Source organism: Lepidochelys kempii, chromosome 3, assembly GCF_965140285.1.
Source record: "Lepidochelys kempii isolate rLepKem1 chromosome 3, rLepKem1.hap1, whole genome shotgun sequence".
NCBI classification, from domain to species: domain Eukaryota; kingdom Metazoa; phylum Chordata; order Testudines; family Cheloniidae; genus Lepidochelys; species Lepidochelys kempii.
In genome coordinates this window covers 112,194,271-112,216,699 of record NC_136382.1, presented here as the reverse complement: position 1 = coordinate 112,216,699, position 22,429 = coordinate 112,194,271, and the positions used below count along the sequence as shown (strand labels likewise).

General features: G+C 41.0%; 1 protein-coding gene across 2 annotated transcripts in view; it reads right to left on the bottom strand.

Moving 5' to 3' along the window:
• ADGB (androglobin) overlaps positions 1–22,429 on the bottom strand; it is a 224,461-nt gene that overhangs the window by 184,196 nt on the left and 17,836 nt on the right. Inside the window, exons 2-4 of one of the 2 annotated variants that reach the window (XM_073337563.2) lie at positions 12,068–12,227; positions 7,456–7,548; positions 1,872–1,943 (exon numbers count right to left, since the gene is read on the bottom strand). In XM_073337563.2, the coding sequence (XP_073193664.2) occupies positions 1,872–1,943; positions 7,456–7,548; positions 12,068–12,227 (325 nt within the window). Of the gene's footprint in view, positions 1–1,139; positions 1,191–1,871; positions 1,944–7,455; positions 7,549–12,067; positions 12,228–22,429 lie in introns of those variants that run through there. The other variant, XM_073337564.2, reaches the window with a different exon arrangement.

Below are 22,429 nucleotides of genomic sequence, written 5' to 3'. Positions count from 1 at the left end.
CCTACCCTAAGAGGATGCATTAATTATAATGCAGTCACATTTTTTACATTTAGTATTTGCTTTTTATTTTTTAAAGAAAAGAATATTTCTATAATCAAACATTCTACCAAGAAATAGAATACACTCTTCACTAACCAACCATGATTCACCAAACACATGAGAGCTACAAGAACTGGCACTAATCACAGGAGAAGTGGCCTGAGAACTTTTTGGAAATCTGGATGCCGACTGATTGATGAGCAGATAATGGATTATACAGTGCACTAATGATCAAAAATATACACTTGACCTTTAGTGGTAAGGAAGTTTTTCCTTATTATGCAAGACATATGTCTATTTTTATGTGTTTTAAGGTTAACTGGTTAAGTGACTTGGGAAGCTAAACCCTCTTTTTAATTTATTTTACTCAAATACACTATATAAGCAGCTCAACAGGAATATCCATATATTAAAGTTGGCTCTTGTATAAGATAGTTTCCTTGCCCTAAAGAGATGTTGATCAATGTGCAGAGTAATAAATGAAATATGTAATATTTAAATTATTTAATATGTACACATTTCCATTTGTATTAATATTTCAATCCTTAGCCAATTTAAAGTTAGTAGCTTTTGTTTTGGGGTTCCCACTTCCCAATTAGAGAGAGGCTCAACCAAAATCTCATGGTCCAGTTCCAGATTCAACTTCACAGCTCAAGCATAATCTTATAACAATCAAGCACCCTAACTCTGAAAAAGGTAATTTTGGATCCAAATTTCAAAACTGGAGGTTCAGGAGTGTTTGGATCTGAGGCTACAGTTCAAACCCATCTCTAATCAAAATCCAAAATTCATACCTGTTCTCTAAAAATAGAAATATAACACTATCATCCCTTTATAAAAGGAGAGATTATTGTTTGGCAGTTTTCCCTGCTGATTCACGTCTGTGTTCTTTTTAAGGAAGTGAGGCATCCCAGATAATATATGGTAATAACTGTTTGCTAGGATCTGAAACCATTTCACCCCATATACTTATTTCAAACTGTGCTTCAAAAACAGGCCTTGATATAAGAGCCATTAAGCCATAGAGCTTCTCGGTATTTGTATTTTGCCCTGTTTTACCACAGAAAAAATGAAAGACGTAATTTATTTTGAAATCATACATTTTAAGAGATTCATTCCCATTCTCCTCCACTTCCCGCACAACGTTAGCTATAAGATATGAAAAATTATATTGGTTCCTGTAATGGATATTGTTTATACTTATAATGTAAAAAAAATTAACTAATTTTAAAACATCTTCTAAATATTTTCCAAAATAATCATGTTGCTATACTCTGCTCTTTAAAGAGCATGTCCTTTCCTTACATTTACAGTCTGACACACAGACTTGGTAGGCTCATACTAACCAGTACTAAATGCATTCCTAAACTTAGCCTCTTTTCTATATAGTGAATATTGTAATCTAAAATGATAAAAGGTTTTTCAGAACTTTTAGATTCCATACTTCTTTTGTGGGGGTGAATTTACCCTAAAGTTAAGGATCTTTACTTCCTTTTGTAAATAATAGTTTCCTTTTAGCATTAATATACATTAATTTTCCATGCAAGTATTAACAAAACTTATTCATAACCTGCACTGTTACTTTAAAAAGCCCATTTCGGTTGGTCAGCCTTTCACGTCTCTGTATTTATTTGTTCAGTTTCTAAGAATGGTAATCCTTCATTATTAAACCTGTTTGATCCTGATATGAGACAGTCTGTCATTTCCCCCCACCTCCCACCCCACTGACAGGATTTACTATACTTAATTTCTCCTGTTGATGGTCTATTTACATCACTGATGTTGAGGGATCAGTCCTTAACATGACATGAGCTATCACATTTACTACATACCTCACTACCAAGTAAGTGTTCATTTGCTGAAAAAAGGTCAAACCAGTTTTCATTTTTCACTACTACAGGAACCTGAAAGAGAAGAGGTTTTAATTGAAAGCCTGTAGCTATATTCACTGAAGAGAATAAAGGTCCACGAAAAATATATGAGCATAATATTGTACAAATGCTAGAAATGCCAGTCATCAGCTAAAAGGCTGCCAGACTTGCAAATTCCCTGACTGCTTCAATATTTCTTAATAGAAAAAAAATATCTTCAAAACACAGAAGGTGTTGAAAATTTAAATTAATCATTGTTAAGTTGTATTGGGAACTTACTTAACAAGTGATAATTAGCAAAAGTTTTCTGTGTCTCAATGGACAAACATTAACAATAACTGATTTGCTCCTTTCACTGCACAACATTCAAATTCAACTTTAAGGACAACCGAAAATGAAATTTAGGGGCTCAGTTTAGGGCTTAGTGGTTTTTAGTTCTTTTATGACAGACAAAATAACAAGTGGAAATGGCTGTCTGTGAAAGAAATACAGTAGAATATAATACACTACAGATGCTGAAAAACAGAATGGAAATGCGCTCACAGACCTGCAAGGAGAAGACTGTTTAGATCATACCTGGCTCTAGCAAGTCTCTCAATTTTATGATTATCAGAGTCACTCAAGATATTTTATTAAAAAGATGGTACAACATAGTTATTTTTCACTCAACATACTAAAAGGCGTTTTGAATCACTTGGCTCCAAGGTATGTTGTTGTTTGTCATTTTGTTTTCAAAAACAAAAACAAATCTTCAGGACCACTCCTGTTTCCAATAAAGTCACTGTGAATTTTGCCACAGTATTCAAAGGGAATTTATGTGTCTAAATGTAACACAATAGTTTACAAAGATACAGACATCTGGGCCTGAGTCACCATTAAAGTATAATACATGCTGATGATCTGCTTAACAAACAGACTGTCATTTTGATCTCTATTCATTTTATAATTTATCCATTGTCAAAATATCCTCTCAGAGCAATATGATTTACAAATGATTACACTTATTGTTTTCTGAAACAAGACTAAGATCCACAAGATGACTCAATATCTAATTGAGTTGAGATACTAGTGGTATCCCTCTAAACTTAACAACATTGCAATTAATGAAAAATACCAGTTTTGTACAGCATCTGTTCAGTATATGGTGAATGCTGTTTTAATAACAATTTGTCTAGAACCAATGTCTCCTCTGAGAAAATATATGGAAAAACGGTTTGCTTTCTTGTAGTTTATTCTGTTTTTACATCATCAAACTGATTACTAGTAATCACTTGATGAAATGAGATTTTTATTAGATGCTTTACTATATGTCTTCAAAAAATTTACCGCAGTGTATAGCAAGTGACAAGAGATTTGTGTTAATGTCATTGTTGCAATACGAAGAACATTTTTCTATAGTGAAAGGTTAGTGGATAGTTCTAAAATAGACAAACAACATTTGTTCCTTCCCATTTGAGGCCTGGCTCTTCACTTTCTATCAGCTATGCAAATATTTTAAAGTTTCCTAAAAATGAGTTAAACAGTGGGTAGCATGTTCCTTACTACTTCTATCCCACAGAGTTCTCAAGAATCATTTGAAGAAACACATTCTATTTCAGCAGCTGTTTCATCTCCACTTATTGCCAACTTAAAACTTCACACTGTATCATCAGGCACAACTGCATTTTTTTAGGGTGTCTCTTCACTAATGTGCTTTCTCCAAACAGTGTGTGTCAGATTACATCAACAAGAGTTCAAGCCAAACATAACTATATTTTTAAAAAATAATCAGTAACTCAATTCTGACCTCAATCTTTAATGCTCCAATGAGAAACATATGCAATCTAGGCTAAAAATGACCTGATAAATGACCAAGTGGGTATTCACCCACGGAAGCTTATGCTCCAATAGGTCTGATATGAATGTAGACTTCACCAGGACACTAACAGGGAAGCTAGTAAAAAAAAAAAGAAAAAGAAAAAGAAAAAGAAAAAGAAAAAGAAAGAGCTATTGCCCGTGCTTACAACCAGAATGTTTGTTTATTTTAGGGCAATCTGGCAATAACAGATAGAAGGATTGCAGTGGAAGTCTTTGGAAACAAACAAAAACCATTTTTATTTCTGCTCAGTTGCTTGAATCTTTTCTTACTACTTTACATATACTTGTTCACCATATCCTTTTCTGTTTCTGCCACATTTAACACTAACTACATCATTTTAACTGTTTTTCATCACTTGGTATTTATGATCATTTTATTAATATCTACAGCATTTATAATAATTTTAGCAATTTGGCACTAAATTAAGGAGATTAAAACCAAAACAAGAAGAGTTGATGAAATACTAAACAAATTAAATGTAGTTGAAGGATTTTATATACATATAGCTTTATCTGTTTCTGGATGCCATATCCTTTGCCCCAGTCCTTTAGCGACCACAACTCACTTTATGTATTTTGGCAGCATCTATCATGCAATCTTTTGCTCTTGTGAATTTCCACCCCCACCCTCCCATTAAAAATTTAAACTTGAAACACACTTGCTGCATATTTAATAAAAAATGAAACTGACAAGCTGACACAAGTAAAACTGACAAGACTGAAAAGCTAGAGAGGCAGGCAAAGTGCTTTAAGAACCTTCAGATTTCAAATGGAATAAAAAGGGAAGAGGATAGTTTTAAATTTAAACAGCAGCAAAAGATTTTCAGAGTTGAAGAGCACTTCATCTGTGACATGGCAAGCAGATTATTCATTTCTTGTTTTGGTTTCTATTTAAAAGCAGCTGAAAATTAAATAAAGGCGTTGTGCAGAAATAAAAAACATTACTGGATATTAGCCAGCCAAATACTATCAAAGATACAGACATGTTATGTAGGCAGTTCGAAGAAGTGGGATGTCTGAAGTGGGAGACCAAGGATGATCATATATCATGGGTATATTCATAATCTTCAGATCTGCATGGCAGATTTCTACTTCAATGTTCTGCTCAAGTAAAACACAGTCTGAACAGCACATGTGGGAGAATCAGGATCAGCTTTCTGGCCCCACTGATACTTTCCCAAAACCTTTTCGCATTCTTAAAAGGGAGAAAACAATACAGGGACTGTGGTCTCTGCAGACAATCAAGAAGGCATATCTCCCTGCAAGTTTAACGTACGGAGACCTGTAGGAAAAAAATTAGAGTTTTGTGAAGTTACAAGAGCAGGTAAGTAGTTCTATTTATGCAGTTAACCCCTTCTGCTCACTGGTGACACAGCTGGACAGCACCTGAAACAGGGAGGTTCTTCTCTTCATGACTTTGCCCCTGTGCACCAGTTGTCCTGAGACAACTCTTTGTCCTGAGAATTTGCAAGACTGACAGACTGCATTTTTTCCTCAAATGTAACTTTCAATTTTTTTTATGATCACATGGGTGCAATGCTCTGACGTGGGTTTCCTAAAATTTGCTAAATGAAAAGAAACCACTGTGCTGTTGTCTGGTAGCATGTGAACGTTAGTAACCTGGTGGGAACATGCAATACAGGAAGTCATGGAATACAGAATTCCAGAAGACTGGAAAAGGGAAAATACAGTGTCAATCTATAAAAAGGGAAGTAAGGACAACCCGGGGAATTACAGACCAGTCAGCTTAACTTCTATACCCAGAAAGATAATGGAGCAAATAATTAAGCAATCAATTTGCAAACATCTACAAGATAATAAGGTGATAAGTAACAGTCAGCTTGGATTTGTCAAGAACAAATCGTGTCAAACCAACCAGATACCCTTTCAAAGAAAGCGTAACAAGCCTTGTGGATGTGGGGGAAACGGTAGACGTGGTATATCTTGACTTCAGTAAAGCTTTTGATACAGTCTTGCATGACCTTCTCATACACAAACTAGGGAAATATCTAGATGGAGTTACTATAAGGTGGGTGCATAACTGGTTGGAAAACCATTCCCAGACAGTAGTTATCAGTGCTTCACAGTGGGGTACTGCAAAAATCAGTTCTGGGTCTAGTTCTGTTCAATATCTTCAGCAGTGATTTAGATAATAACAAAGAGAGTACACTTATAAAGTTTTCAGATCTTACCAAGCTGGAAGGGGTTGCAAGTGCTTTGAAGGATAGGATTAAAATTCCAAATGATCTGGACAAACTGGAAAAATGGTCTGAAGTAAATAGGATGAAATTCAATAAGGACAAATGTGAAGTACTCCATTTAGGAAGGAACAATCAGCTGCACACATACAAAATGGGAAATGACTGCTTAGAAAGGAGTACTGTGGAAAGGGATCTGGGGGTCATAGTGGACCACAAGCTAAATATGAGTGTAATGCTGTCGCAAAAAAAGTGAACATCATCATTCTGGGATGTATTAGTAGAAGTGTTGTAAGCAAAACACGAAAAGTAATTCTTCCACTCTACTGATTAGGCCTCAACTGGAGTATCAGAGTCCAGTTCTGAGCACCACATTTCAGGAAAGATGTGGACAAATTGGAGAAAATCCAGAGAAGAGCAACAAAAATTATTAAAAGTCTAGAAAACATGACCTATGAGGGAAGATTGAAAAAATTGGGTTTGTTTAGTCTGGAGAAGAGAAGACTGGGGGAGGGAGGGGGGACATGATAACCGTTTTCAAGTACATAAAAGGTTGTTACAAGGAGGAGGAAGAAGAATAGTTATTCTTAACCTCTGAGGATAGGACAGGAAGCAATGGGCTTAAATTGCAGCAAGGGAGGTTAGGTTGGACATTAGCAAAAACTTCCTAATGGTCAAGGTGGTTAAGCAAGCACTGGAATAAATTGCCTAGGGAGGTTGTGGAATCTCCATCACTAGAAACTTTTAAGAGCAGGTTAGACAAACTCCTGTCAATGGTCTAGATAATACTTAGTCCTGCCATGAGTGCAGGGGACTGGACTAGATGACCTCTCAGGGTCCCTTCCAGTCCTCTGATTAAGTTCTAACATGTTTCATCCGTCTCATAAGCCATTCTCTGTTTATTGTCTGGTGGAGGCACCTCATGCTGACTTTGAGGTACCTGTCTCCAGAATGTCTGCAGCTGACAAGTCTAGAAAAGAGTGCATTTGCAGAGGGAGGCTTGCAGTTCCTTCATTGTAAATTTCTTGTTTTATTTAATTGAGGAAAGGTAACATATGTCTCTTCTAGATTAGTAGTTGTCTCTTCCCTTGCAAGGACGTGCCAAGCATTTGCAATCCATTACCCTAGTTGTGGCAAGTTTGAATTCTACCACTCTGCTGTTATAACAATTGTGGCTGCTACTAACACTGCAGTCATCAATTAAATTTCAGTTTAGTTTTTTCATGAGAACAAGCAATACATATAAAAAGACAATACAATTGGTTTCATTGGGGCAACTCAGGGAGAAAGGTGGAAGAATATGACCCATACTTTTTTTGAGATGTTGTTGAGAATAAGTAGCATACACAAACTTTTGGAGTTTTTGCCATATGAAATGCATATGAAATGCGTTTGTCAGAAAAATAGGAAATCAATTTTTAACCTAAAGTCTACATCACTATAAGATCTTGTAACTACTCTTTTGTACAGTTAAAATACATGCTTCTTACCTTATTAGTTAAAAATTCATGTGGACGTTTCCAAGAATTCACTTTTAAGGAAGGTGGCAATTCAATCTTCCCTTCAGGGTCCTCAAAGACATGCTATATAAAATATACATGTACAAAAATTTAAGTTTGTATTTACTATTCCACTGGATCATCAAGATTTAAAATACTTCATTGTTCATAATTAAGGCTAAGATGCTGTCATGCATATTTTTAGTAAAAGTCGCCAGTGACCTGTCCGTAATAAAGAAAAATTCACAAAAGCCCATAACCTATCTGTGACTTTTATTAAAAATATGTATGACAAAATGGTGAGCTGCAGGCTCACCACATCACCTAGGGGAGCATGGCTTGGAGGTGCAGGGTCCCACCACTGCTGGCGGCTCCAAGCCCTGGGGCGCCCGTGGCCACCCATGGCCGCTCTGAGCTCCAGCTGGGGTACCCTGGCCACCCATGGCAGATCTGTGCTCCGGGGCGCCCACAGTGGCTGGGGCTTCCCAGGAGCCCTGCTGCCCGCAGTGCTTGGGAGTTTGGGGTCTCTCCGCCACCTCGGAGCTCCAGGCACCCTTGTCTCCTCCCCGGCTGGGAGCTGTCTGCAGGGCACCCCTGCCTCCCTCTGCGACTGGGAGCTCGGGCCCCCACAGTTCCCAGCTGCCAGGGGACACAGGTACTGGGGGCTCAAGTCACAGAGGTCTCTGGAAGTCACAGTTTTTGTGATTTCCATGTCCTCCCTGACAAAATCGTAGCCCTATTCATAATTATTCACTGGGAAGAAAAATCACACATTATGGCACAATGAAGAGAAAAGATGGTTACTTACCAATAAGTAGAGTTCTCAGAATATACTGCATCTGCAAAATCCATAGTCAAGCACATTAGGTGCTTGATGTAACTAGGAGAAGGATACTCAACCTGTGTTGTTTTTACTGCCAGAGTAAAATGTGAACAGGTCTCCCATTTCTTTCTGGAGCCTAAGACTTTCGGGTCTTCTATCACCTCCCATTCAAGCCAATTATTTGGATTCCCTATTCTTTTCAATCTTCCGGGAAGGCTGTCTGAAGGACTCTGTTTGGGCTACTTATACAGGGAGTAAAGACCAGACAGTCTGAGATACCTCAGACAGCACCATTCTCTCAGTAATTTTTAAGCACTTAAAATGCTGATTCAAAAAGAACATTTTCATCTTACAACACTCTCATTGCTCAAAGGCCAACTGCTTCTTCAGATCTGCCATGAGTACGTGGGATTGGAAGGCACCTCCTGGGTTATCGAATCGAGTCTCCTGCTGTCACAGGCAATCCCCATCATATAATCCCATTCTTAAGATTGTCAAGATCCATCTTAAAAGTAATTGAGTGAATCCTACGCTAATATAAAATTATTTTAATAACACTAAACCCAATGTTTTCTACCTGGGAAGCCTAAAGTTAGACACCTAAATCCATATTTAGACTGGAAATTAAACTTGGGACTGTGCATCTACAACTCTCACTGCAGTCAATCCGAGCTATGAGCGCTCAGCATCTGGACATCTGGCTGCTAAATCAGGTATCTGGATACAGATGTAGGGGCTGACAGTTAAGCCACTGAAGTTTAAAACTTTGGCCATCTAATGAACAAGTACCATCTAAGAATAAACTAACCCAGGTTACAGGAAGTTTGGATAAATTCATTATGCAGTTGAGGATGTGGAAAAGATTCTGCGACTGCTCACATTGGTGGAAAGAGAAGTACTGATGATAGGTACATGGATACAAATATCTGTCGCTGGAATGTTACATCAGTGGGTAGATGTACAGGTTGTGATACTATTGTCACCAATGTTACACAAATGTGATAAATCTTGTAAAAAGTATGCCTTGTAAAGTATCATTAGAAAAATTATCATCTGCTAAGTATTATTATCCTGTTGAAATGTGTGCATTACCATTGTGTGTGAAGTTATAAAATGTTACTGTATACTTGTTACTAAACATATTGTGTTCCTGGGTAACACCCACAAGACAGACTTACATCAAGACTCGCCAGCCATGTGTTGATGGGCCATTAAGGAGAATCAACTATTCTAGTCAGCCCCTCCTTAGGATGCCTCAGAGAGCAAATGGACAATGGAGGCCCAGTGACTCAGCAGGGCACGTAGAACATGTGATCATGTTCAAACAAACTCCCTGTTTGAGCCAGTATTTTTCCATTCACATGGACTGGGACTATAAACTGGAGTTTGTGACATCACCTTCTTGCCTCATTCCTGTTCCACATCTCTGGACTGTGATTTCTAACAAAAAGGACCAGAGCTTTGAACAATGGACTGAGGACTCCAATCTTTTGGATGTACCAGAGAGACCTGCTGCAAGCTAGCAGACTTAACATCACTGCTATTATCCTGATCTACAGACTCTGAAATCAACTGTAATGTATATGATTCACTTTAACCATTTAATAATTGTTGTCTCTCTTTTTTATATTACTAACCCTTTAGTTTTAGCTTACTAAAGGATTGGCTACCAGCGTAGTATTTGGTGAAATCCTGAAGTATATTTTGACCTGAGGTAAGTGGTTAGCTTCCTGGAGCTGGAAGAACCTAACATATGTGATAATCATTTATCACAGAAGTCTGATTTTTCTGGGTGGTGCATGAGGGGCTAAAGGACCTGCCTGGGACTGTCTTATGATAGAGTACACGACCAGTCGGGAGTATATGCCCTGTATTCTGGCAGTCTGGCCTGAGACTGGCACTCTTACCTGTGTCCCATATCAGGTAGCATGACACAGACACTGGCTAATGGCTAAGCCATTTTGATATGTTTCAAGGACTGCAAGCTACAACAGTGTAATCTGCAGTGACAGTTTCAGGGAGGGAAGACTATGGTGTTTTAAATAATTATCAATTAAGGAAAGACATTAGAAAAGCATGAAAAATCATTACGCTGTTTTTCTTTTGCTTAGAAGCTCGATTTTATCAATTTCTTCAATGTAGTAGTCTGTGCCTTAAAACTGGAACAGTAATATGAGAGAAGTAGAAAAGCTTCTAGGGAATACAGACCTTTTCAGACGTGGTTACTGGTCTGAAAGCTTAAATGAAGCCTAGCAGGCTGGACTGGCAGATTGACCACTGGATACTGTAGTTACTTGTTTGACCAAGTTAGCATAGAGTTCCACAGTGAAGGCAAAATTCCGTCTTCAGATGTGGACACAGCTTACAGTGAATTTAACCATATGCAAATATAAAGGGAGAATTTGGATCTTAAAGATTTGGTTCACAAAAATGGAGGATGGCCTCACATTATGTGAGGGATCAAATGAGAAAAAATGAAATATGCCTCTCCCTCTGGACAATCAATGTTCACAGGCAGTCACAGAAGTACTTCAGAGACAAAGTTATCATCGCGTGGGACGTGTTTTACCAGTGACCAAAAACTTTTAACATCCTTCTTTCCACATCACGTATATGAAAGAAGCAATGTGCAATGCAGCTTGATGCTAGAGGTCTGGACAGTCTAAGAAATACACTAAGATGCTTAAAGGAGAAATATTTTTATGTATTTTTTGTATTACAATAGTGTCTGGTGCTCCCAACCAAGATTATTATTAATTATTCTTATAAATCTATTTTTTCTCAGTTTTATTAACCCCTGGCTTGTAAATCAGAGCCAAAAACTGACCCACTTGTATGTGGAAGTACAAGGCACATACATTCTTATTGCCACATAATGTGGCTCCACAGCTGGCGTATCCACCAGAGCTCAGCCAAGATCAATGGAGCTAGAGTCAAATTAGCTCTATGTCCCCTTTGCACACCCTGCCCCTCTCTGGCCACAGCACTAGGATTGCAGAGGCTGATTTAGAAGTAGGGCAATTTGTAATTGCCACACTGAAGAGAAAGGGTGGGACTTGGTCCCCAAACTGGTATCACCCCATAAGTAAACAGAATTGAAGGGGAACTCAGTCCTCCCCATCCCATAATCCACAAAAGGGGCAGTGCTGGGCAGCCATAAAGCAATATTTTAAATCTAATAATTTATGCAACAGTCTTTATAATCCCTGTAAAGAAACAATATATTAGTTGACCCATTAGGTAAGGGGAATGGGACCAACAAGTAATTATTAACTCAAAGTATGGCCATTAATATTTAAGACTATAAGATTTGTACAATACTCAGGGAATCATGAGCCCCTTAGTAAAGCCTATTTTTCTGTGTTTTATACAAGCATAATTAATACGTATTTTTCCAGTGTTGTTTATACTTTTACAAAGGGCCATACAGATTGTCTGAAAATGTAAAAGCAATGTGTTTACTCCCACAAGAAGCGGCAGTTTTCATTATGATCTGAAACATTTCTGCTTTATTTAGTTTGACAACTGTTGCACAAACTACGTAGAAAAATCAATGTCTTCCTTTTTAAAATTTGAATGAAAAGAGGCAAAATACATTTAGCTTAAGACCGGACTTGATCTAGTGGGCACCCACTTAAACTTAGGCAAAAATTTAAAAGATGTGCTGGAGAAATTAACATGTTTATCAGAAACAAATTATTCTGAAGTTAAAGCAAAGCATACTCTATTAAATATATGTAGACAAATTAAGCTGAAAAAAAAGTGTCATATTCAACTTACTAAAACAGGACTCTTTCCAGCTTTATCTTTCTCTTTTCCAGCTTTTCCTGTATCCCACTTTTCTGCATTGATATCTGCTTCGTTCCATTCTGGCCAAATGGGAAATTTCCCTTTCTTCGATTCACTAGCAGTACCCCCACTGGGTAACACAGCAGCTGGCCTGGAAAGCAACCAACAGCCAATGTCAAATGAAGATTACATCAGAGAAGAAAGCAAATTTGTACAATAGAAAGATTTTCACAAGGTAATACATTATTTTATCTGATTGTTTTAATTTAACTTAATTAAAAAGTTTAGTGCTACTAATTACAATACCTTTCTGAATTCAGAAAAGGTAATATCAAAAGGTCTTTAAAACCACTAGATACAATTTTGGGTAGTAATCCTGCAAAGCATTGAAGCACATGCCATTTTAAAGTACATTAGTATTACCACTACTAAATGAAGTATGAAATGGAGTCTGCCAGTGGCACAAGGTATTGAGCTACAGCATGGATGGGATCCCTAATTGTGCTAAACCCAGCACAGTGACCCTGCTGTGTGGACCCCTAGTCTTGCCTGATATGGAGAGATACATATACCTGGCACAAATAGTTCATATGCATGCAGCTCCACAGGAGTATGCAGAGTAAAAGGGACATGATGATGACTGGAATCAGGGCATGGCACTTCCTCCCCTATGGATGTGTGATCCAGGAGTGAAGGGGTACATGTGAAAGGTGACCTCCACAAATTCCTTTAAACCTACTTGTTGCAAGCATAGGAGCAGCCTATGAAACCTGGACCAGGCAGGGACCTGCTGAAACCTGGCAGCTGCACCACAAGCACCCTGGCCCCAAACATTGAGCACCAGGGCCCCAAACACAGACAACCTTGCTGAAGAAGAGGCACGTCTGAGGTGTAGACAGCCTACCTCAGTCAGCCAGAAATGTGATCCGAGACAGAATCCGCCTCCTTGCATTGTTCTAGAGCCATGTGCTCCTCTGTGATGAGTTCACTGCATCTCCATGGGGGCTTGTCTCCTGCATATGGGCAGGCTTGAGATCATGTGACATGCAGGGTGCTCGGCACAGGGCTCCACTTGCTCAGCAATGCTCTGAGAGCTGCACAGCAGCAGAATCAAGATCTCAGAGAAGGGCTTTTATACTTCCAGAAGCTTTCAAATAAAATATATCTTATTTAAATAACTCTTCTAGCTCATAGGGGTTTTTAATATATAATTTCTCAACATTTTTCTAATTCTGATGATGTGGGTTTAAAAAAAGAACAGGCCCCTTCCTTACAACACATTCCTTCTATCTCCTATAAGCAGCAACAGAGGACCTAGAGCTGTATGTCTGCAGACCCAGGACGACAACACTGTTTTGGTTTACACTTGGAAAGTTATCTTCAAAACCATTATTGTCACTGTTTTGTGTGTATGTGGTATTGGGTTTTTTTGTTTTTGTTTTTTTTTAAGATGAAAGCTGACATTCAGCAGAAACCGAAAATTGCAGGGGCACATATTTGCAAGGGAAATCTTCCCACTTGCTATGGCTGAGTGGACTTTCCAAATCCTGGAATGGGTCATATATTATATTGTGTGTGTATTTATACTGCTGTGCAAATAATCGAAATAGTATATAAAACAATCAAATTTTGAACTTCAGATCTATAATTTCTTCCTGGGATTCTGGTGACTATACAAACCACTTAAGCATTTCCTTTTGTGATTTATTGTATCTCCAGAACCACACAACAGATGTGACATTTTAGATAATCTGATCATAACTCCATGGTACATGTTATTGCCTGAATTTTCAGTATAGTGAGCATCTAATTAATTATGCTCCAACTCTAATCACATAAATACTTACTGCACAAATAAGTATTCTTGGAGTATTAGTAGGTGACATCCTTTTACTGTTAAACTCTTTACTCTTACCTTCTTATTAGCTGAAAGAACAAAGTGATGTTAAAACTAATGATCCTTCACTGTTTAATCAAATACTACACTGATACACACTACTAGTAACTCTTCCTGGGAGTTAAATTATAAAAATGCAATACAATTCGCATATGTATTCTGCTCTGTATATTATGAGGTATAGTCCAAGCGAACTTCACAAACGTATTGTAGACAGATGTATTCTCTGGGGTGAATCTTCACTTTTCTCTCCTATCTCTATCAAATATAAAAAGTCTCCGGCATCTCCTCTAAGATATTTGATCTTCCATTAACAGGATCATTTTCTCTACCGCATCTTCTTAACAGAATGTCAAAAAATATTCCATTCTGTATTTAATAGTACTTAGAGTGCAAGTACAGACATGCAGATACTTAGCAGAATTTTAGTGAATTACCAGAGAGCTACCTCACTTTCAGTTTCTTTACTGAGTTTGCTGTACATGCATATATGCACTACAGTGAAGAACAACAGAATGCCAGCTCTATTAGATGTTTCAGTATTCATGATGTTCATTATTTTTGCTCTTTTCAAAATTGATCTAGGCCAGGTCTACACCTAAAAATGACAATGACCTAGCTATGTAGCTCAGGCCTGTGAAAGATATCAAACCCTGTATTACACAGCTAAGTCGCCCTAAACCCCCTGCATAGACATAGCTAGGTTGACAGAAGATTTTTTCTGTTGATTTAGCTGCCCTCTCTCGAAGAGGTGGATTAACTACATCAGCTGTTCTCAAACTGTGAGGCAGACCTCTCAAGGGAAGCATAGGAATGTGTTAAGGGAGGCGCAAGCTGTGTGCCCTTCTCCCCCCCCAAAGAGCTTTGGCTGTCAGCCCCAGGTGGCTGGGACTCATGCAGAAGGGCCGTGCACATCCAGGAGGCATGGATAAAGGGAACAACCAGAGCCTCAGCACCCAAGCTCTCCTTCCCCCTGCCCCTCAATCTCTCACCGGGAAGGAGCCCAGGCTCAGGCTCTCCATCACCACCTGCCCAATCCCTCACCTGGAGGTGGTGGTGCTCCAGCTGTCAGCCTGGGGTGGCAGCAGCAGCGCAGAAGTAAGTGTGGCAATGGGGAGCTAAGTCTTCTGTGAAAAGTGATATTCCTCAATATCACTTTTCACATTGCCACCCTTTCTTCTGTGCTGCTGCTGGCATGGCGCTGCCTTCAGAGCTGGGCACGTGGCCAGCAGCCCCTGCTCTCTGCTCTGCCTTCAGAGCTGGGTGGAGGTATGTGTACTGGGGGGAGGTGATAAATGACTACACACACACCAAGAAGGGGTGCCCAATCAAATACGTTTGAGAACCACTGATTTCCATCAGCGTAGGAAGCATATGTGCTACAGCGGCACAGCTACAGCACCACGGCTGTGCCACTACTAGGCAAATATACCCCTAAACAACTCCTTTGCATAGCAAGCTGTCACCACAACACCCCTCTTTTAGCTAGCGGTGGCATTTCAGCAGCTGTGCCTCAGTTTCACCCCTCTATCTTTTGGCCTACTGCAGGCATAGGACTGTCCTGGTGCTCCATCCAGACTAATTTTACCGAAGTCTTAAAATTACGTACACAAAAACCAAACTTTCAGCCTAGCTCGGCTCAGCTGACACCCAGTCCATCACAGGCATACTTTTGACCATCCTTCTGTGCCTTAGCCCACCCCATGATCTTAGGGCTGGCCCACTCCTTCCCTTACTCAGGAGTTCGAGGAGACGCCAGCTAAGCCTCTAGCCCACCCCTGGAGAAGCTTATCTGGCCTTTCTCCTTCTCAGACTTCCTTCAGGCTTCTTCCCAGAGAGAGTATCTTTATTCAGCCTACTCCTACAACTGGCCTCACCCAGCTCTTTATGGACCACAAGCCCTGTCCTACCCCAGCTGGGCTTTATTTCTAATTAGTCCAAGTGCAAGCAGACATTCACAATCAGTTTTGGTGGGAATGATGGCTGGGTTGCTTCCCTCCCTTGCAAACATTTTTATTTGGTTCATTTCCTTTCTTTGGCTTTTGCTTACCGAGCTAAATTGCAGAAAGGACATACAACCTTTTCCCCATTGTGAAATAAGTCTCTTTTATTTTTGGCCACTTGTAACATACAGAAAGGACAAATAGGTCTAATAGTACATTAGTGGTGCCTACACTATCTCCTTAACGGCTTCACATAAGGATCCTGCTAGAGCCTTCAGTGTATACAAGAGCCTTTTCCTCATCCATACTTGGTACCAAATCTTCCCCTTGAATCTCATGAATTCCAATAGATCCATTTATTCTTCATTAGTGTTTATCAGGATTTTCAGTTTCTGCAAATACCTTACCACCTTTTTAACTCTTTTCCCTAAATCCCTAATCATTCTTTAGACACATGTTGCAAAGAGCCTACTTTCTTTGCAGATCTCAACTGTTTAATTTTTTCAGCTTTTCTCTTTAATCCTTCATCATCCTTCATGTAACCAACCATTTTCTAGCAAGCTTGCTACTTTAGTTTCTAAATTTCTAAGGCTTCCTTCATGTCATCCATTTTATGGCAAGTAAGTGGTAGAAAGGATTTCACGCTTTCCTTATGATATCAGCCGGGGGAAAACAATTGAAATGAGCCAGACGACTGGTTCAGCAGTGCAAAACCTGAGCTCTGGGACCAGATTCCTGCCGTTTAAATAAGCCAGTCCTCTTGATTTGGGTATTCTTATGACTAATGTCTGAGACACACAGAAGTAAGAGAGTCTGGAGTTCACTTCCTATTCCTCAGTGACATGCTACATTAGCCATTGTTTATCTTCTCAATGGCAGTTTATCTACTTAGTGACTGGTATTGCTGGCACCTGGCTCCACCCAAATATACCTTTTGTGCATTTGTGTAAAAGCTTTATCCATTTTACATGAAAATGTACAAAAAGATACGGCATGAACCATGAACTCAACCATACAATCCCAATGGAAGATAAGATATGGGCTATATTAGCAGCTTCTCTCATTGTCTCCTGGGCAGCGTTTCCAGTCTGGGAATTGACTTGGTAACTGAAAGCCAAAACTTCGTTAACACAGAATTAAGATTGCCCGGGGTGCCTTGTGATCTTCCAGAATGTCAAGTTCAGCTACATTCAAACCCCTGAAAACCAGAAAGTGAACAGATATGGTAAAGCAAACAAACTTCTGAAAACCAGGAAATACTTTAAGGTATAGGCCACACCCATAATGGAGCTTTAAATGTTTCCCTACAGCTGTCAATAGCCACTGAGAACAGTTCAGTGAGAGAGAGTGCCATAAATAGACATGAACAATGACTAAGAGAATGTGCCATTTGCACATATTTGATTTGTTGCATTTTTCTGCATGCACTTCAGCTGTTAGGTGTAGCTATACTGAATGGTGAAGTGATTAATTGGAGCAGGCTGGGAGTGCTGTCACTCAGGTCTGAGGAAAAGTGCATGCATATGTTGGGGATCAGATATGCCTCATTTCAGTGCTAAATTCTGTAGGCTGTGTCAACAGCTGTGCATAAGGATCTTCTTGCCATAGCATTGTCAGCAGTCTAGAGTCATGTATGACAATGGTCTCCAGGGTGCAGTGAAGGGCAAGTAAAGGCAATCCTCAAGGCAAAGGTGATCTAAACTCAAGTTTTGCAAAAGCAAACAAAAGGTGTTAGATTTTGTCCTACAGCGTTCATGTGCTCTGTTTCCCAAATTTTCTGTAGAATCCATAAGGGAAGATCCCACGAGCCCCAACGCCCCCCCTCCAGCTGAAACCAGGAGTGTAGCCCTGTGGAGCCCGAACCCTGGCATCCCCATCCCCCTCCCGAGACAGAAGCTGGGAACTAAGCCACGGCACCGAAGCCCAGCACCCCCTGTGAGGCTGAAACCAGGAGTAGAGCTGCAGGGCTGAACCCCTGAGCCCCAGCGCTCCCCCAAGATCTAAAGCCCTGAGCCCTACTGCTCCCAAGGGTCAGAAATCCTGACCCCACCCCACCGGGAGCCCTGACCCTCCCAGAATGCATGTTATGATTTTGTTTTATATGTAGCTATTTGTTTCCAATACTTCTACTTGTGATTACTTCAATCTTTGCTTTTTAAAATAAACTTATACTTGATATCACTATAAACATATCTAAGTGCTGTGTGTTCAGTGGAACAATGATCTGAGTAAGTGGAACTGGTAAGCTGGAGTGTACTGTTCCTTTGGAAGCAACACATGTGTGAATATTGACAGTGTCTGGTAGACCAGGGGCTGGACACTCCAGGGAGTTGCTTGGAAGCAGTATGGAGTTGGAATAGGTGTATGACTATTGCTAACCTGTAGAGAGGGGTCTGCATAGGCCAAGAGGGTAGTGCTTGTGTTGCCCGTGGCCAGGAGAGTTGGGGAGCTGACCCTGAGCAAGCACAGACAAGCTTCCTCACACTAAGGTCAGGTGGGGGTAGCTTGGTGCCTCGCAGCTTTGAGTGCTCCTGGGAAGTATCAGAGCCAGGCACCAGAAGTGAGAGCAGGGAGCCTGTCTGTCCTGGGCTCTCAATTAGTCCCCAGCTGGCACCCAGGCAATGTAGAGGAGGAAGCTATCTGACTCAAATGCAGAAGGCACAAGAGCTGGATTGGAGAGCAGAGAGGGAAAGGAGTAGATTGGGACAAGGAACCTGGTGAGACTGAGAGAAGAGTGTGAGAGGGGAGAGACAGATCAGATGATGAGTTGGAAGGAGGTAATTGGGACTGGCTGGGCAAGAAGACAGGGACTGGAATGAGAAGCCTGAGGAGTGGAGACTGGGACTGGGAAAGAAGCCAGGGGTTGGGAAAAATAGAACGGGGACAGGGACTTGGTGGAGGCAATGAGCAGAAGGGGTCAAGCTTGAGGGTAACTGTGGCTACTAAAGCACATTTCTCTCCAAAGCTTTGGATGGAACTCAAGATTCTCAAGTCTCACTATTCCTCTTTTGTCAGCAAATGTATGTGAAACCCGCTGGCAAAGTGTGTCACATCTCCCTCTAGTGGCTGGTCTACACAGAGCATGACAACATACTACTACTAGTGGTTACACCATCAGCTCGAGTGGCAGATGTCTGCCCCTGCTTCATTCAGTGTACAGGATGAACCTGCTCTTAAAATGAATCATGGTTGTGTTGTGAATTAGGCTGTTGTCTGTAAGACAACTGTCTCATTTATTGCAGAAGTTGGAAGGTCTGTAGTAAAGGAGGTAGGGGATTGCAGGAAAAGAATCACAGACTGGAAGGGACCTCGAGATGTCTTCTAGTCCAGTCCCCTGCACTCAAGGCAGGACTATTATCTTTCTAGACCATCCCTGACAGGTGTTTGTCTATCCTGCTCTTAAAAGCCTCAAATGATAAAGATTCCACAACCTCCTATTTTTTTCATTTTTCCCTCATTGGATTCATGATTTCTAAACCTTTAATCTTTTTTGTTGCTCTTCTCTGTACTTTTTCCAATTTGTCCACATTTTTCCTGAAATGTGGCACCAGAACTGGACACAATACTCCAGTTGAGGCCTTATCCAAGAACTTGTTGGATAATCTATGCCCTACTGTGTTATTTTCCTAACAGATGTTTGGGTAGTTGAAGTCCCCATCACCACCAAGTCCTGTGCTTTGGATGATTTTGTTAGTGGTTTTAAAAAAAAAAGCCTCATCCACCTCTTCATCCTGGTTAGGTGGTCTGCAGCAGACCCCTACCATGACATCACCTTGTTTTTACCCCTTTTATCCTTACCCAGAGACTTTCAACAAGTCTGTCTCCTATTCCATCTCAATCTCAGTCTAAGCGTATATATCTTTGATATATAAGGCAACACCTCTTCCCTTTAGGAAAGAAAGGATAGCCTCATTGTTGAATACTGCCCTGGAGGATTGAATTCTGTCTCTGCCTCTGCTACAGGGCAACAACATATATGGAGAAATATAAAGTGCTACATACGTGCATTAACTATTCTTAAGGCTACGATTTAGTCATGGAGGTCACAGAATTCATGGAATCCGTGACTTCCAGCGACCTCCATGACTTCAGCCTGAGGTGGTCAGGAGCTGAAGAGTCCCCTACCGCCCACGGAGGTAGGAAGCTGCAGGGTACCCGCTCCCTCCCCGCGCCTCTGGTGGCTCCTGTAGCTCCCAGCCGCAGCAGGCGGCCAGGTACCCTGAGGCTCCCAGCCACTGCAAGCGGCGGGGAATCCCACGAGCTCCTGACCAATGCAGGCAGCAGGGGAACCCGTGAGCTCCCGGCCACTGCAGCCCCCAGAGCTGCAGGTGGCAGGGGTACCCTGCAGCTCCCAGCCCCCATGGGCAGTGTGGGACCCCCAGAGCTGCAGGCAGCAGAGGTACCTTGGAGCTCCCATCTGCTGAAGGTGGCTCCTAGCCCCTGCACAGCTGCTCCACTTCAGGCAGTGTGAGGACCCGCAGATCCCCATTTTGTCAGGGATATTTTTAGTAAAAGTCACAGACAGGTCACGGCTTGTGAATTTTTCTTTTTTTGCCTGTGACCTGTCTGTAACTTTTACTAAAAATATCTGTGACAAAATCTTAACCTTAACTATTGTAGAAAAAATAAGAGATTGAAAGTAGGAGATAACACAATATTTAGTAGCCAAATGTTCACTATATTCAGATCTGTAAAATAATGACATTTCTAAAATGAGACACTAAACGTATATAAGCAAAATCTCCGTCTTGCATCATCAAGGGAATTCAGTCAGTTTAGCACACTGGCACATTGATCTGGTTATAAATGGCTTTCCCACCATCTGCAACATACTTTGTTTACAACCAAGCGGCACTCTAAGTCGTGTGAAATTCTTTCCTGCCTTTGAAAACATAATCCTTAAAAGCAAATCTCTACTGATCATTGCAAGCAAGGGACAAACACTTCAGCAGCAATAGGATATAAACTATTGTGGAAGTAAGCTTTTTACCTCTAAAGAAAGATACTATCTTTCTTGTGTTCCTGGTATGAGACAGGATAGAACTCCCCACCTCAAAGATTTTTCACCTTCAGAGATTAGCAGTTGTAGTGATGATGAGAGATGCTCTTGCTGGTCTGCACATACTACAAATTCCACTACTGCCTAAGGGCTTGAACCCAAGGGCTTGTCTACATGGGCACTTTATAGCACTGCAACTTTCTTGCTCATGGGGTGTGAAAAAACACCCCTCTGAGCGCAGAAAATTTCAACACAGGTTATCTCAAGTGCCTATATACAAATGCACAAAGCCTTGGAAACAAGCAGGGTGAACTGGAGGTCCTAGTGATGTCAAGGAATTATGACGTGATTGGAATAACAGAGACTTGGTGGGATAACTCACATGACTGGAGTACTGTCATGGATGGTTATAAACTGTTCAGGAAGGACAGGCAGGGCAGAAAAGGTGGGGGAGTAGCACTGTATGTAAGGGAGCAGTATGACTGCTCAGAGCTCCGGTATGAAACTGCAGAAAAACCTGAGTGTCTCTGTATTAAGTTTAGAAGTGTGAGCAACAAGAGTGATGTAGTGGTGGGAGTCTGCTATAGACCACCAGACCAGGGGGATGAGATGGATGAGGCTTTCTTCCGGCAACTCGCAGAAGCTACTAGATTGCACGCCCTGGTTCTCATGGGCGACTTTAATCATTCTGATATCTGCTGGGAGAGCACTACAGCGGCACATAGACAATCCAGGAAGTTTTTGGAAAGCGTAGGGGACAATTTCCTGGTGCAAGTGCTGGAGGAGCCAACTAGCGGGGGAGCTTTTCTTGACCTGCTGCTCACAAACCGGGAGGAATTAGTAGGGGAAGCAAAAGTGGATAGGAATCTGGGAGGCAGTGACCATGAGTTGGTCGAGTTCAGGATCCTGACACAGGGAAGAAAGGTAAGTAGCAGAATACGGACCCTGGACTTCAGGAAAGCAGACTTCGACTCCCTCAGGGAACTGACGGCTAGGATCCCCTGGGGGAATAACATGAGGGGGAAAGGAGTCCAGGAGAGCTGGCTGTATTTCAAGGAATCCCTATTGAGGTTACAGGGACAAACCATCTCGATGTGTCGAAAGAATAGTAAATATGGCAGGAGACCAGCTTGGCTTAACGGTGAAATCCTAGCGGATCTTAAACATAAAAAAGAAGCTTACAAGAAGTGGAAGATTGGACAGATGACCAGGGAAGAGTATAAAAATATTGCTCGGGCATGTAGGAATGAAATCAGGAGGTCCAAATCACACCTGGAGCTGCAGCTAGCAAGAGATGTTAAGAGTAACAAGAAGGGTTTCTTCAGGTATGTTGGCAACAAGAAGAAAGCCAAGGAAAGTGTGGGCCCCTTACTGAATGAGGGAGGCAACCTAGTGACAGAGGATGTGGAAAAAGCTAATATACTCAATGCTTTCTTTGCCTCTGTCTTCACGAACAACATCAGCTCCCAGACTGCTGCGCTGGGCAACACAGCATGGGGAGTAGGTGGCCAGCC